The sequence below is a fragment of the Bufo gargarizans genome, chromosome 5, assembly GCF_014858855.1.
Source record: "Bufo gargarizans isolate SCDJY-AF-19 chromosome 5, ASM1485885v1, whole genome shotgun sequence".
Classification (NCBI taxonomy): domain Eukaryota; kingdom Metazoa; phylum Chordata; class Amphibia; order Anura; family Bufonidae; genus Bufo; species Bufo gargarizans.
Genome location: NC_058084.1, coordinates 341035482 through 341049811, shown reverse-complemented (window position 1 = coordinate 341049811; position 14330 = coordinate 341035482). Strand labels below are relative to the sequence as shown.

General features: G+C 42.9%; 1 protein-coding gene across 3 annotated transcripts in view; it reads right to left on the bottom strand.

The window, feature by feature from the left end:
* Positions 1-5439: 5439 nt before the first annotated feature.
* The window catches only part of KCNG2 (potassium voltage-gated channel modifier subfamily G member 2), a 255338-nt gene continuing 246447 nt past the window's right edge, over positions 5440-14330 (bottom strand). For all 3 annotated transcript variants that reach the window (XM_044294385.1, XM_044294386.1, XM_044294387.1), the window contains one exon: positions 5440-6511. In XM_044294385.1, coding sequence (XP_044150320.1) covers positions 5804-6511 — 708 coding nt within the window. In that variant the 3' untranslated portion in view covers positions 5440-5803. The remainder of the gene's footprint in view (positions 6512-14330) is intronic.

The following is a 14330-nucleotide window of genomic DNA, read 5'->3' as shown; positions in this document are numbered from 1 at the left end:
GTTTTTTTATGTTCTCTAGTGGACTGTTGGGGATTATAAAAATGTAGTACTCCATGGAAGTGTGATACTCCCTGAAGCAATCGATAACGCAGAGGCCCGAATGATTGGGGCACGTGTCACACTGAGTGGTGGTGTCCTTCCGTATCCCCCTCCTGCGACACACTCTGCACTTTTTTGGGGTTCGTCCCTTCTTTCCAGTATGGGGGACCACACCTGGAAAGTGTTGGCCAGGGAAGATCCGGGCGCCTCCAGTTCCCGAGGTACTCCGGCCTGCTCTTTCCCGGTCCGAAAAGATCAGGGCCTTGAGGACTGCCTCATAGAACTGGAGGAATGTCCCTGTGCTGCCAGCGCTTCGGGATAGTACAAAAGAGTTGTACATGGCAACCTGTACCAAGTAGACCGCAACTTTTTTGTACCATGCCCGGGTTTTGCGCATGGCGTTATATGGCTTGAGGACCTGATCAGAGAGATCAACTCCTCCCATATACCGATTGTAGTCGATGATACAATCGGGCTTGAGGACCGTTGCCGCGGTACCTCGCACAGAGACGGGGGTGGTGCTGTTACCGCGGATTGTGGACAGCATAAGGATATCCCTCTTGTCCTTATACCTGACCAGCTACAGGTTTCCACTGGTAAGGGCACGGGTCTCACCCCTGGGGATAGGTACCTGGAGGGGGTAGTCAGGGAGGTCGCGTTGATTTTTCCGCACGGTCCCACAAGCGAACGTGGATCTGGCGCCAAGGGACCTGAACAAGGGGATACTGGTATAAAAGTTATCCACATACAAGTGGTAACCGTTATCCAGCAGTGGGTACATAAGGTCCCACACGAGTTTCCCGCTAACACCCAGAGTGGGGGGACATTCTGGGGGTTGAATACGGGAATCTCGCCCCTCGCACACACAAAATTTGTAAGTGTACCCTGAGGTACTCTCACAAATTTTGTATAGCTTCACGCCATACCTCGCCCGCTTTGTGGGAATATATTGGCGGAAACTGAGTCTCCCCTTGAACGCAACGAGAGACTCATCAACCGCGACCTCCCTTCCAGGTACGTAGGCCTCCATGAATTTGGACCCAAAGTGATCGATGACCGGCCGTATCTTTTACAGACGGTCATAGGCAGGATCACCTCGGGGGGGGGACATGCTGCATTATCGGAATAATGCAGACATTTCCGGATGGCCTGAAACCGGGGACGTGTCATGACCATACTGTACAGTGCAAGTGGCAGGGGGGGTCTGGGGTCTGAGAGATGGAACAAAGAAAGATTTAGATAAAAGTAATTTTTTTTTTTTTTTCCTAACTAACTTTTCCCTTCTTTCCCTGCCTAACGGTGCCTCTCCCTCACTGACCCTAACCTACCTGGATGGTGATGGGTGCAGCAGGGTGATGGATGCCGATTTTAGGGGGACGCAGGAGCTGGTGCTGGACAGGAAGAGGAGGGGAGAGAGGAGCGCAGGAAGTTTGAATCTCGCGCCTCTCCCCTGCACCAATCAGTACCCTGGACAGCAGTGTTCAGCACCAGGGCCAGCACCGCCTCTCCAAATCTTCGTACTGCAATTGGTGGTGTATAATCACGCCACCGATCGCAGTCTTTTTCCGGTTCATCAGGTCACAGGAGACCTGAATGGACCGGAAACGCAGAAAACCGCAGGTCTGAATTGACCTGCAGTTTTCTGCGATCGCCAATACGGGGGGGGGGTCAAATGACCCCCCCCCCTGCGTTGTTATGGGATGCCGGCTGAATGATTTCAGCCAGCATCCTGTTCCGATTAACCCCCGCAGCGCCGGAATCCCGATTTAAAGTTAGGACATACCGGTATGCCCTGAGTCCTTAAGGACTCGGGAAATAGGGCGTACCGGTACGCCCTGCGTCCTTAACGGGTTAAGGGTGTTATATTTTTTCTTCCCTCTACCTAAAAGATTTCAACTTGTTTTTTGAGTTGTACAGTTTAAAGGTCACATAAAAGGTGGAAAAAGTTCTGAAATGATTTCTCATTTTTTTACATCACAAAAACCTGATTTTTTTAAACAGGGGTGTGTAGACTTTTTATATCCACTGTACAGTAAGCATTGTGTGCATGAACAAAACAGAAAATAACTATATTAAGACATAACAAAGACATTGGTACATCGATGAACAATCAGGCTGACCATACAAGGCAGGGTAGAAGTCACAAACACTTTGATCAGGATAGCACGTGCCCTGCATACAGCATTCCTGGAGACAGACTGATCTCCTAGGCACAAAGCTCATAGGTCTAAATAGCCAAGTGATTAGGAAACCTGATGTTTAGACACACAGACCAGGGAAACATTAACCCTTATTTGAACAAACACAGGAAGCATACAAGTCACAGCACAGGGAACAGCTCCCACCCCACAGAGGATCACAGCCAGCATACAAGAAAACACATTAACCGCAGCCAGTAAGCAAGAGTGCAGGCAGCCAGCCTACACAGCAATACAGTGTCACAGCGAACATCTCTGTCACAGGTATCTGGAGCCATGCTGAATGTAGTGCATCCCACAGCTGCTGGAGGGTGCGTGGGAGAGAATCCATAAAGTGAATACAATAATCAAGGTGGCCCCACAGATGCTTAATTAGGTTCAAGTCTTTGGAATCAGGGGGCCAGGGTAGTACTTGGCAGATTGGTCATGCTCTTCCAACCAATGTCTGATATTTCTAGCTGTGTGACATGTCGCATTGTCTTGCTGGAAGATCCCCTCCACCACAGAGAAGACAACCAGCATGTATGGGTGTATGCAAAGATAGATTCATACGCAAATCAGTTGAGAGGGCCTTCCACATAGATGAGTGGGCCCAGAGAATGCCACAAAAACATTCCCCAGACCATAATGTCGCTTCCACCAGCTTGTGTTTGCAGGGTGTTTGTTCTCTGAAGTGTGTGACCTGACACACTGTTCATCTGTTTGATGAAGCAGAAAAAATGGAAACCTTTTCTGCTGATACAACTTCGTTAGCAGGAGTGCAGTGACTATCTGCTTTGGAGCCCATATACAGTAGGGTTTGCTGAACTGTCTTTTTAGACATATGTCTGGTAGCCACTTTATTCATTTTGGAGGTGAGCTGCCCTGAGCTGAGTGTCTGTCCTCTCTTGTCTTCCTAGCCAACGTTCACCTCTCACATCAGTGGCATGTGGTGCACCGCAGTTTATACAGTCGGTTATTCACAATGGTACCATTTGTCCATTCGCCACAGCGGCAAACGAACAGTTCACAAATTGCGTAGTTTCAGAAATGCAGCCGCGCTTGGCCCAAAATGCAATAATAATCCTTTTTGCAACTCTGATATATTGCCCCTTTTAATTATGACATCAATGAGGAATATGTGTGCAGACAGCCTATCGCCCACCTCATATACTCGCCAAGACAGGAAGTGGTCATAATATTGTGACTGTGTAGCTTAAATTTAAATTTATTCTGCAGCTAGACAACAACCCCAAACATCCAGCCAATATCATTAAGAACTTTCTTCAGTGTAAAGAAGAACAAGGAGTCCTGGAATTAAAGATATGGCCTCCACACAGCCCTGATCTCAATATCATTGTCTGCCTGGGATTACATGAAGAGACAAAAGGATTTGAATATTTGCAGTTAATTCTTCAAGATGTTTGGAACATCATCCCTGCCGAGTTCCTTCAAAAACAGTGTGCAAGTGTACCTGGAAGAATTGATGCTATTTTGAAGGCAAAGGGTGGTCACACCAAATTCTGATTTGAATTGTCTTTTGTTCATTCAATTTGCAATTTGTAAATAGATTAAAAAAAATATATATTAATCCTTTTGTTTTTGAAAACATTCTTCCCTTGCAGCATTTTCCCCAAAACTTTTACACAGTATTGTGTGTAGTATATATACACACAATACTGTACATATAGTATGCATATCGCTAATGGTACATAAAAAGAGAAATACAAAGTAAGACATAAAACATTGTATTGCAATTGATACTAGCATTTACTTTTGTGCTAGGAGGCATTTTAAAGTTGTAGATGACTTTTACATAAAATGTTAATACATACAGTAAATCACCATTTAGAATTCAATCTGAGTGAAGCTGAATCCACAGAATCATTCAAGCTAAACTAGCTGAATTATACCTTTATTTTTAAATCGCAAGAGGGGGATACTTTCTCTCAAATGTATCTAATGTTATGTTTCAATTGTTTAGCAGGGTTCTTAAGGAATACCTCTGGCTTAGAAATAGCTTTAGTCTGCATTTTTAAATTACCCATAGATAGTAAAACACCAAATCGAAAAATGCGTGGTGTTGTAAAACCCATCTGATCTTACTTGTCTCCAACTTTTAATAGTAACTCCAAGCTGATAATGTGAGGAATGTGCCTCTAAAATGATTCTCCCGCCTTTTTATGTGCACAAGACTGTTGCATGCGAGATATCTTGCAGAGGTTTCAAGGGGTCATTCAGTATAACAATGTATAACAATGCTCTGTCCTGTGCAGTGTTAGATATTGGAGATATTGTAGGAAATTGCTCTGGAAAACATTACCATCCAAAGAGGTCTTTGATACCATCAGGCAAGGAAAACATTAGGTCTTTCTTATAATTCAGGATTTGACTGATCCACCATATTGCAGATTGGATTCTACTATTTGCATTATTTATATTTGGAGATATGACTCATTGGGACCAACTAGTTAAACCCTTTCATGAATGTTTCCATTCACTCATAACAATCAATATCTTTTTTCCATCATTGAACAAAAAAATTATATTATTACATGATTTCTTTTTTTTTTACATTTTTAAGCTGATATTTCAATAAAAATGCAATAAAACCAAATATAAAAGCCAATGAATTGCAACATAAATAAAGGTTAAGAGCTACTGTCACCTTTGCACTAATTTTTATTGTTAGTTTGTTCAAAAGCAAAATAAAATAGTCTTCAGTTAAACATTTCATATCACGATGCTTATAAAAAGTGTATGTCCTTAAACTAGCTGCTGGTGCAGCAAAATCTGATATACAGTAAATTTGTCAAAGCACTGCTTTGAGGTTCTCTGAGGCTCTCATGGCTTTCCGCCTCCTTTCTAATAGAGATAGCAGCGGAGACAGGCTGGGGGGATGGGGGTTGGTGCTCGTTGGATGCTTTCTCCTAACTAAATGCTGCATGCAAAAGTTAGTAGTCATTTTTGCAGAAATTACTGTGTGTGTTGCATTTATATGAATGGGGCTTGCATAAATCTATGCATATGCAACAATCCCTATTCAGATGTAAGGAGCAAATTTTCAGAAATTTTACTAATTTTGAGGCTGAATTTTCTTTTATACAGAAATAACTTTTTTGTAGAGTGTGAAAATATAAACTCATTTAAATACAAATATACTAATATTAATATCTTAATTTTTTTATTAAAATCCAAACAATAAAGCTCTTACAGATGAAAATGAAATATTAAATGAATTCAATATTTTCTTATGTAATAGTACACATGAGATTACAGCAAACTGTGTCCAGTTCTATAATTTGTTGCAAAAAAAATATATATATATTTTTTTTTTACACAGGTATGCAGTGTAGCCAAGTATAATGGTTTCATTAGTATAACAGAGTTCATTGCCAAAGTTTAAACACTACAAAATCCAGTGACATAAAAAGAACAGCCTGTAATCATTAAATTGTCTTTCAATTGTTCTACAGGTGACAGTTGTCTTCTTATTACCTCCAAGTATATATGAAGTCCTAATCCAGTTCATTCACAAGTACTGGTTGACATCCCCCCCCCACCATAAGATATTAAACTGCATTAAGCTACTCCAGATCAGTGCACTGCTCCCGTTCCTCTAGTCTGTGTAGCTGTCTGCTTGCTCGTTGTTGCTGTTCCTTCAATTCATTATAAGAACGAGAAAATGTGTGAAATATGGAGGTGACGGGAAATGCCATAAGTAAAATTCCACTAAGTATGCTGCTCAGTGCCACTACCTGTCCCGGGATGCTTCGTGGAACCATGTCACCATAGCCTACAGTTGTCATGGATATTACTGCCCACCAGTAACTCCCAGGGATACTGGTAAACTCTTGTTTGGCGCCAAGTTCATTCTCTGCCAAATAAACAAGAGGAGAAAACAAGGCCATAGCAACACACAGAAACAATAGGAGGAGTCCAAATTCTCTTGTACACCTTCTTACAGTGAGGCCCAACGTCTGCAACCCAAGAGAATGTCTGGCTAACCTCATGACATACAAAATGCGTAAAGCCCGGAGCACACGAAGAACCAGGCCCACCTTCTCCAAGTACTTGTTTCCTGTTCCTCCAGTTTTTTCACTAGAAAATGAATCCACTATCAGAGTTATGTAGTAAGGCAAGATGGCCATCATGTCAATTATGTTCAGTGGCGTTCTTAAAAATACACACTTGCTCTCAGCCTGGATGAAGCGGAGGACGAACTCAAGGGAAAACCAAGCAACGCAAACTGTCTCTAGTACAAAAATATTGTAGCATTTCTGTGAACATTCTCCCTGAAAAAGAAAAGCACACGGTTAGCATTTCTAAACCCACACTGCCTCACAAAATACATTCTTTATACTAGCACATGATTAGGAATATGTCTGAATTTATTACCATTCTATCTAGCAATTCGTCTATAAATGTATTTCCATGTCTGAAACTTAAAAGGGCTTTCCGGGATTTTTATATTGATGACCTATCCTCAGGATAGGTCATCCATATCAGATTGGCAGGTGTCCGACAACCAGCACCCCCACCGATCAGCTGGTTGAAGAGAAGGCTCCTGTGAGAACAGCAGCCTTTCCTTCATTGTTTACCTGCTCGCCATCGAGATTGCAGCAGTCAGCAGGTGTAATTACAAGCCATCCCATACCTTTCTATTCAAGTGCACAGGAACGAGCCATCCCATTGAAGTGAATGCTAATCGGCTTGCTAATTACACCTGCTGACCACTGTGATGTTGAGCAGGTAAACAAACAAGGGAAGGCTGCGCTCTTGCACAGAGTACAGCCTACCCTTCAATCAGCTGATCGGCGGGGGGTTCGGGGTGTCAGACACCCGCTGATCTGATATTGATGACTTATTCTGAGGATAGGTATTGGAGAAGGTGGGTCAGCACTTCGGTTTGCATGTGGTGCTCGCGTCCAGGGAAAGTATTCCACTAGCATATAGCAAAGAGGGACCGGGGCTCACTTGAAGCCGGGGAAGTTTGAAAAAGGCTCAGGCTTGAGCCGAAACTAGTCAGTGATGATGCTATTATGCTTTTAATTCAAATTTCATATCGTCAAGAAAGTGAGTGCCGGTCCTTCTTCGCTATCCTGAGGATAGGTCATCAATATTAAAATCCTGGAAAATGTATTTAAGAGCTAAGCAATGCTATTGCAGACCCTTTCAAGTGGACCCCTATACTGGTATGCAGCACTGCATGGTGACCGCTGCAACACAGCCATTGTGAGAAGGAGGGGTGACCCAGCAACCGAACTGCACCATTACCAGGCTAAGCACAACATCCCACAGGCACTAGGGTTGTCAACCGTCCAGAAATTTCTTTACTGTAAAAATAGGTGACTTTTTGCTGTGTCAGTCAAGAAAATAGATGTGTCCGATTTTTTTTTAGGCTAGATTATTTTGGTGGTAATTTTAATCATTTTATAGCTCACACTAAATGATAAGGGTTTATCTCTATATTAAGCTATATTACTTATAATCTGCCTGTCCCCAAAAAAAGTAACCACCTGGATTTATCTAAGCAAATACCGGTAGTTCTGAGCCTCCTATTGGATAATTACTGCATGGGCGATTATCTTTCAGCTGGCAACAAGTTATTTAACCCCAACTGGTGCAATGAGTTGCTTCTCATTTTTTAAACAACCTATGTCGAAAGACACATCTCGTGGTCGTGGAAAAGATGTTAGTCTGTTTGAGAAGGGTCAAATCATTGGCATGCATCAAGCAGAGAAAACATCTAAGGAGATTGCAGAGACTACTAAAATTGGGTTAAGAACTGTCCAACGCATTATTAAAAACTGGAAGAATAGTGGGGACCTATCGTATTCAAGGAAGAAATGTGGCGGGAAAAAAAAATCTTGAATGATCGTGATCGGCGATCACTTAAACGTTTGGTGAAATCAAATCGAAGAAAAACAACAGTAGAACTCAGGGCTATGTTTAATAGTGAACGTAAGAGCATTTCCACACGCACAATGCGAAGGGAACTCAAGGGATTGGGACTGAACAGCTGTGTAGCCGTAAGAAAACCACTAATCAGTGAGGCAAACCAGAAAAAAAGGCTTCAATTTGCTAGGAAGCATAAAGATTGGACTCTGGAAGCAATGGAAGAAGGTCATGTGGTCTGATGAGTCAAGATTTATCCTGTTCCAGAGTGATGGGCGCATCAGGGTAAGAAGAGAGGCAGATGAAGTGATGCACCTATCATGCCTAGTGCCTACTGTACAAGCCTGTGGGGGCAGTGCTATGATCTGGGGTTGCTGCAGTTGGTCAGGTCTAGGTTCAGCAACAGTATGTGCTCCAAGAATGAGGTCAGCTGACTACCTGAACATACTGAATGACCAGGTTATTCCATCAATGGATTTTATTCTTCCTTGATACACAGGCATATTCCAAGATGACAATGCCAGTATTCATCGGGCTCAAATTGTGAAAGAGTGGTTCAGGAAGCATGATACATAATTTTCACACATGGATTGGCCACCAGTGTCCAGACCTTAACCCCATTGAGAATCTTTGGAATTCCACAGCGAATGCATGCCGTAATCAAAGCTAAAGGCGGTGTGTGTGACTTTTTTTTTTTGGGTAAAATTTTTTGGGGACAGGCAGTGTATAATCACATTGTGCGATTGGGCATATCAGCAAAATCCCTTTAATAATCAATAAAGTTTAATAGGTTTTGAATCAAATAAATAGACCTTAGCGGCAAGTGACTGGCTGAAAATGTTATTTTTTTATCTTTATCTTTGGGGCTCATTATGGTATCAGTCTGGGCCCACCAGAGGATCCTATGGTGGTGTGCAGGTGCGGATTGGCAATGTACCGTACCGGGAAACTTCCTGGTGAACTGATTGCCTACAGTATGCCATGGGCCGCTGCAGTGGTCCCTGTATAATGTACCTCATTGTGTTAGGATTATAAGATTACAGCAGGGCCAGCTGCAGCCCAGTGCCCGCACTACAATACACATGTTAGGCCGCTGTCAGCCCTGCTGCGATCTCATTATCTGCCACTGTCATGATAATGAGATTGCAGCAGGGCAGCTGGCGGCCGCAATGTGTTTTGTAATAAGGGTGACAGCTGCCGCTGGCCCTGCTGTAATCTTATCTTGCCGCAATATGCCAGCCTCTGCCCCTGATCAATGCGCCGCTGTCTCTACCTCCCTGCTGCAGGTCCTTTGACACCAGACAGCAGGACAGAAATCACTACTCTGCCCTCCAGGTGCCAAAGGACCTGTGGCTCCTCCTACTCCCAGCGTTAATGCGACTCTAATGCTGTATCGTGCTCCTTACCCCTCCTGCTCTGGGACACAGACAGGCAAGTTTTTTTTTTTTTTTTTACCAATAACTTGACCATAGTGGGGGGGGGGCATTACTGGGGGCACTATAAGATCATTACTGGGGCAGGTGGCGCATTAATGGGAGCATTGCTGTGGGTATCATAGGGACATTACTGGGAGAAAGGGAGGCATTACTGCGGGTACTATAGGGACATAACTGGGGGGCAGGGGGGGAAATACTGTGGGCACTATAGGGACATTACTGCAGACACTGCGGGTCATAATTATTACTGGAGGCACAATATGGGGTATTGTTGTTATGGGTGGCACAATACAATACAATACACAATATTAATACTGGGAGCATTATTATTGCTTTTGGCACTATTTGGGGACATTAATATTACTGGGGGCACTGTGGGGACATTATTATTACTGGGGGCACTATGAGGGCATTATTACTGGGGGATGTATAGGGGGCACTGTAGGGGGTTATTATGCAAAATATATAATTAATACTGGGGGCATTATTGCTTGAGGCACTATTATTGGGGTCATTATTATTACTGGGGGAACAAAGGTGGCTTTTTTTTTATACTGGGGCATTATTACTGGGAAATTTACAGGGGGCACTGTTGGGGCATTACTAATACTGGAAGCATTGCTAAGGGCATTATTAATACTGGACGTACAACAGGGGAATTGTTATTGTTGGAGGAGGACATTATTGCTACTCGAGACACTATATTTGGGGCATTATTATTACTAAAGGAACTTTTTTCTTCAGTATATTATATAGAGCAGGGATGCTTAACCTGTGGCCCTCCAGGTGTTGTAATACTACAACTCCCACCGTGTTCTGCTGCAGGCTGATAGCTGTAGACCAGGCATGCTCAACCTGCAGCCCTCCAGCTGTTGCAAAACTACAACTCCCAACGTGCAAACAGCTATCAGGGCATTGTGGGAGTTGTAGTTTTACAACAGCTGGAGGGCCGCAGGTTGAGCATGCCTGCTGTAGACTGTCTGGGAATGCTAAGAGTTGTATTTTTGCAACACATGGAGGGCCGCAGGTTGAGCATGCCTGATATAGAGCATTTGGGAGCACAGCAGGCACAGTATTAAAGGTAGCAGCAGAATGACAATGTTGAGGAACCATGTTTGGGAGGATGATGGAAATTTGAGGACTCTAAGCTGTGTGTCAAACTCTGCAGACGGAATACAGCTAGAAGATGTCATCATGTGTTGTCTGGTCCTAACAAAGAAGATGAAGATGTATGGTAACGCTGAAGGTAGGGCTAGCTCTGTGCTGTGGCCTCTTTCAACTCCTCATTCCCCTTTCTCCATATCTTAATTAGAGACAAGTGGAGGAGGAGGACAGAAAATAGCAGTTGGCACTGGTCACCACGGACGGATTCTAGGGAGGTTTTAGTTCTCCTGGAGCAGTATATTGTGCTGTACTGTGGTATTTGGGTCCTCTGGGGAAGTATATTGTGCTGCACTGAGCTAAATGAAAAACTGCAGCACAATATACTTTTCCCTCTATGGAATTACTGTCCCTGCCTACTTGAGTTGACCCTGCCTACTCGTGTGGGCCTCACTTTTTGTCAATCTGGGCCCGCATACAACATAGTTCCACTTTTATTTTTTTTGGTCCAGGGACACTTTAACCCTTTCTACCACGGAGGTTTTTTTGTTTTTGCGTTTTAATTTTTCGCTCCCTGCCTTTTCAGAGCCATAACTTTTTTATTTGTGTGTTCACATAGCCATATGAGGACTTGTTTTTTGCAGGACAAGTTGTGCTTTCCAGCGCCACCATTTAATATTGTGTTGCATGTGATGTAGTGGGAAGCGGGGAGGGAAAAAAATCAAAATGGGGTGAAATTGCAAAATAAAAGTAATTCCACCACAGTTTTAGGCCTCGTGCACACGACCGTTTTTCTTTAGGTCCGCAAAAACGGGGTCCGTAGCTCCGTGATCCGTGACCGTTTTTTCGTCCGTGGGTCTTCCTTGATTTTTGGAGGATCCACAGACATGAAAAAAAAAATAAAAAATCTAAGTCAAGTTTGCCATTGAAATCATAGGAAAAAACGGACACGGATCTCGGACGCGGATGACAATCTTGTGTGCATCCGTGTTTTTTCACGGACCCATTGACTTGAATGGGTCCGTGAACCGTTGGCCGTGAAAAAAATAGGACAGGTCATATTTTTTTCACGGCCAGGAAAAACGGAACACGGATGCGGCTGCCAAACAGTGCATTTTCCGATTTTTCCACGGACCCATTGAAAGTCAATGGGTCCGCGAAAAAAATACGGAAAACGGCACAACGGATGCACACAACGGTCGTGTGCATGAGGCCTTAATTTTTTATTTTATTTACCTATATATTACATTTTTTGTAGAAAATGAAGCGACCAAAAACGGCGAATCGGCCATTTTGACGCTCTTTTACGTTTTGCTGTATGGGGAATATATTTTTATACTATTGGCATTTTCGCACATGGCGACACCCATGATGTGTATTTTTTTTAATTTTAGTTCTTTTATTTTTATTTTGGGAAAAGGGGGTCATTAGAATTTTTATGTTTCTTTTTTTTTTTTTTACTTTTTTTAGGGAACTATAACAAGCAATCATTAGAGTCTATGAGTATATTGATAGTTTCCTATGGAACCCTATTACAGACAAGGGCTCCATAGGAAATACTATGCAGCAGCCTCCTGTCATTCACAAAGACAGGGGCTGCTGCTCACACGCTCCGGCTCCTCCGATTGCCGCATGGGGGAGCTGGAGCATCAATGGAAGCATGCGTTTCCGGTTTTTGATGTGCTCAGATGCCGTGCTCAGGATTGACCACAGCATATAAGGGGTAAATGTCCGCGATCGGCATTACTGCTGGTTGCAGACATTAGCCGCGGGTGTCTGCTATAAGAAACAGCAGGTCATCCGCGGCTATGGCACCCGCTCCACTCAGGAGCGGGCGCCATCTTTAAAGACCCAGCCAACTATTACAGGGCTAGTCGGGAAAGGGTTAAATTCCCAATCCGCCTCTAGTGGTGGGTCAGTCTGACCCTGCATATTAGTGCCTAACATTTGTATGTTAAATCCAGCTTTTAGGCAATTTATTATTGACCTTTTCTAAATTCATACTTCAATTTGATTTCAGTTTAATATTTTATTAGCTTTTACATTAATCGGCAAACTAGCAGCTTGGTAAGTAAAAGTGTACAACTTTTTTACTGTAAAAAGTCCAATAAAAATGGTGGCTTTGCAAATTTCCTCTCTCTGTCCTCAAAACGTCAGTTTTGTTCTTCATACACATTGACTTAAAGTACTATATCCAGAACCACAAATGTCACACGTCAAGCTTAAATGTGATTGTGACCTAAAACTCAGGGGAATCTTGAGGATAATCGGTGAGACGGAGAAGGTGATATAAAGTCACTGATAGACACTGTGTGTCATATGAAAGTCTCGTCAGTGTTGTATATCATCATTGCTTTTCTACATGCACAAAACTGATTAATATATAGTGAAAATAACTAAATGATCTGTCACCCTGCCACTGACTTGATGAGGCGGATAGGGACTGCTATGATGTGGGTATTGTCTATACATATTTGTAGTGAGCCATAAACCACTGTGTAGAACTATGCTCCCAAATCCTGCAACATTCCCAGTATCTAGCTCACATATTCTATTTTCACGATTCCCATTTATGTAAAAACTAAATAAAAATACAAAAACTGGAATACTAAGAAGCGAGGAGGTTCCAAATCATTTCAACTGAAATTTTGTGGGGTCCCCCTGACCCCACTGCTGCATCGTCCCCCAAGAACATATTAAAGGGGGTTTCTGATATAATTTTTTTACTGATAATCTATACTCTAGATAGATCATCAGTATCTGGTCATTGGCGGTCCCGAGACCCCTGACGATCAGCTGTTTGAGAAAGCAGTGGCCATTGCAATATTGCCGCGACCTTCTTCAGCTTTACTTAAGCCATGTGATGTCACATTCATCAGTCACATAGCCTAGGTGCAGCTCAGCCCCATTGAAGTGAATGGGGCTGAGCTGCAATACCAAGCACAGCGGACCGGCAGGGTTCCAGGTGTCGGACCCCCACTGATCAGAGGATAGGTCATCAGTAAAACAAACTCTCAGAAAACCCCTTCAACAGTTCCCATACTACAGTGTGTTTGAAAAGTCTTCAGACTCTTTCACTGTTTTTCACATTTTGTTATGTTGCGGCCTTGTGCTAAAATAAAAAAAAAAGTTTTATCTTATAATTCTGCACTCAATACTCCATAATGACAAAGTAAAAACAGAATTTTACACAATTTTGCAAGTTTACTAAAGAGGAAAATTTCGCAAGGACATAAATATTCAGATCTTTTGCTGTTGTACTCTGCCCATAAATTTGATGAAGCTCCAAGTGTAGATCATGAAGTCTGGTGTCTGATGCCTGTACAGGCCTTTTAATGGATAAATAAAGTATGGATTTTAGCATTTGGTGAGTGCTGCTCTTGATCTACTATATTTGAAGCTTCTCCAGATCTGTGCCTCCAAATAATCTAGTGTCTGTGCTCTACAGGCAGTTCTCTCCTCCACATGGCTTGGTTTTTGCTCTGCTATGCATGGTCAGTTGTAAGACCTAATATACACAGGGCTGTGTCTTTCCAAAGAGAAATGGGAGGCCCACATAGCTATATTTCAAGTGTAACAGCAAAAGGTCTGCAACGATTTCCTCTTTAGAAAACTTACAAAAATGTCTAAAATGTCAGTTTTTCATGGCCAGTTTGCATCAGGGTGTGCATCCACTTTC